This window comes from Sphaeroforma arctica, assembly GCF_001186125.1.
Source record: "Sphaeroforma arctica JP610 unplaced genomic scaffold supercont1.3829, whole genome shotgun sequence".
In the NCBI taxonomy this organism is placed as follows: domain Eukaryota; class Ichthyosporea; order Ichthyophonida; genus Sphaeroforma; species Sphaeroforma arctica.
This window is the reverse complement of record NW_014036729.1, coordinates 1-2,641: the sequence shown is the minus strand read 5'-3', so window position 1 is coordinate 2,641 and position 2,641 is coordinate 1. Positions and strand designations below refer to the sequence as shown.

Genomic DNA, 2,641 nt, shown 5'->3' with positions numbered 1-2,641 from the left:
TGGGATGGCTTATGGGCTGTCACACAGAAAAATCGGTTGAATAGCCAAAGGGTTCCAACCTGATGTTTCAAAGAAGTGAACTCTATGTTAGAAGTATCCATGTACACCGTAAGCATATAAACACATATATAAACCCACTACATATGTACATTACTACACATACATATGAGAAAAAATAAAATCCTAGCTTATATTATTGTGTCCGGATTCTCACACAGATCACAAGTCTAAAGAGCACGAACGACCGCCATTCGATAACAGATAGGCATGTATAACCCCCTCAGAAATATAACACATACATACATACATGAATACTCATACACGCACAAGAGTCTTGCGCGCACGCCATAAAGCAGACTGTGTGCAACGCATCGTATCTAAATGTCTGTAATATATAAACGTTTGTTAATAGTCCAGACTTAGGTATTTACATTCACATCACTATATGCATATTTGAAACACGAATGTATATCCATTCATATATAAACCTGTAAACCACACAGAAGACTTTATGCAATGAAGGGTACTTACATCACTTCGATCCGGGAAGTGCACGTTATAGCTCTCTATCAGTCTGTACGGCAGGTCCGGTTTTGTCGCGGGGTTCTGTGTTTAAAAATACGCAGAGCTTTATGCGGCTTTTGATATGACAGCTTTTGATAGGATGCGACACTCAACAAATGAGTGCATTTTCATACATTGGTAGAATTACGTATTCGCACATAGATATTTAAATTATGTGGATACGGAGGCAATACACTGAGAATAAAAAAAAGACATTTGCTATACATACTGGAAATCAAAGTTCATCATTTCATCTTAAATCATACCGGGGGATAGGGCGTAGGCAAACAAGGTAGACTGCGTCTGGCGCGTTGTTCGTAGATGCTATTGAGTGTGTTGGCGTGTGTTTCCACGTACTTGTTGAGTGCCTCCATCATCGGGTTCATTGATTTGGTGAACGTCATGCCCTTTGTATCCATACTCGCCCAGATCTGCGATGGTTGGTGTTTGTGTGCGTAATATTATATATATATAGTTTACTCTGTGAGTGTCACAATAAACTGTAGCGTATATACACACATACACACACATACACTTACGAGTGCGCATGCATTATTTCACACACACTGTAGCGTATACACACACATACACACACATACACTTACGCGTGTGCCTGCATTATTTCACACTCACTGAAGCGTATATACACACATACACACACATCCACATACGCGTGTACATGTATTGTTTCAGACTAACTGTAGCATATATACACACATACACACATACACTCACGCGTGCGCATATAGTATTTCACACTCACTGTAGCGTGTACACACTCATACACACACATACACTTACGCGTGCGCATATATTATTTCACACACACGCATAGCCGCCCATACGTTGCTCAGCAGTTCTCGACACTGCACCACACACTCTCAAAGCGCGGCTATGCTCAGATATTCGTCCATACTCAAGTGGCCCGTGGGTGGAATGCTCTCACTTACCTATTCACACAAAACACAGACGGACACAAACACGCATATGTACACACGCACACGCATACGAACACAGACACATATATGAATACATGCACATACGTACTACATCTCTCACCCACACCCTCAAAGCCCTCGTACCCGTAATTGCATATTCGGTGAGATTCATCAAACCATCATCTGGAAGTTCACAAAGCACACTCCCACCCCCACCCACAAACGCACACATGGCATACACACCTTCATTCGTGTCCATACCACCTATACCCGTTTCACACCCACACCCCACACCACTCACCCGCGCATTACTCAGGAGATCTCGACACTGCACCACACACTCGAACAGTGTGTCTAAACTCAGCCGCTCGTCAGTCTGGCGGTGTCCCTTCTGTGTGCCCTGTGACGCCGGGCGACTACTGTCACACTGTGTGTGTGTGTGTGTGTGTGTATGTATGTCAGCGAACGCCAGAGCGTCTTCGTACTGGGTGTGTGTACCAGCCTTGTCGCCATCTCCAGAGGGGGTATATGGCGTTATTGGGGGTGTTTTATCTCTGCCCCTGCTCTTCTCCTCATCCGTACCCACACGTGTGGTATGAGTGGTGTGGGTGGGTTGGTGTATCTGCATAATGGGTGTGTGTGGCAAGGCAATGGCCATCTCCGCGTTCTGGACCCGTACCGCGGAGGCTGTGCGTGCGTTCACATACCTGCGTTAAACGAGGGTTGTGTGCATGCATTGCGAGAGGTGAGTGATATGCGATACTTGAGTGCACATAAACACGAGGCGTATGTAGTCGGACCCGTGTCGGTTCGGGTGGTAAAGGTGACTATGAGTGTGCGTGTATGAGGCGTATGTAGTCGGACCCGTGTCGGTTCGGGTGGTAAAGGTGACTATGAGTGTGCGTGTATGTACACATGCACAGTATGCTTGCAGTTGTAGTGGTGTCGTGACGGATGATGTCCGTATGAGTGTGCGTGCGTGTGTTTGTGTATGCACCTATACACGATTTTTATGTGAATGTATGAATATGTATATGCGATGTCAACGGGGGACAGTCATTGTGTTGAAAAGACCGGAAATTATCAGTGCATATCCAATAGATTTTGGGTTTGCAATAACACAAGCGGAAAACTAATAT

The 2,641-nt window shown here is 45.0% G+C and overlaps 1 protein-coding gene across 1 annotated transcript; it reads right to left on the bottom strand.

The window, feature by feature from the left end:
* Positions 1-919: 919 nt before the first annotated feature.
* SARC_13852 (hypothetical protein) lies at positions 920-2,160 on the bottom strand (the record flags this gene model as incomplete). The annotated part of the gene is made up of 2 exons (XM_014292016.1): positions 920-995; positions 1,804-2,160. Coding segments are annotated over 2 exons (433 nt in total), but the record flags the coding sequence as incomplete, so codon positions are not given.
* Positions 2,161-2,641: the final 481 nt, after the last annotated feature.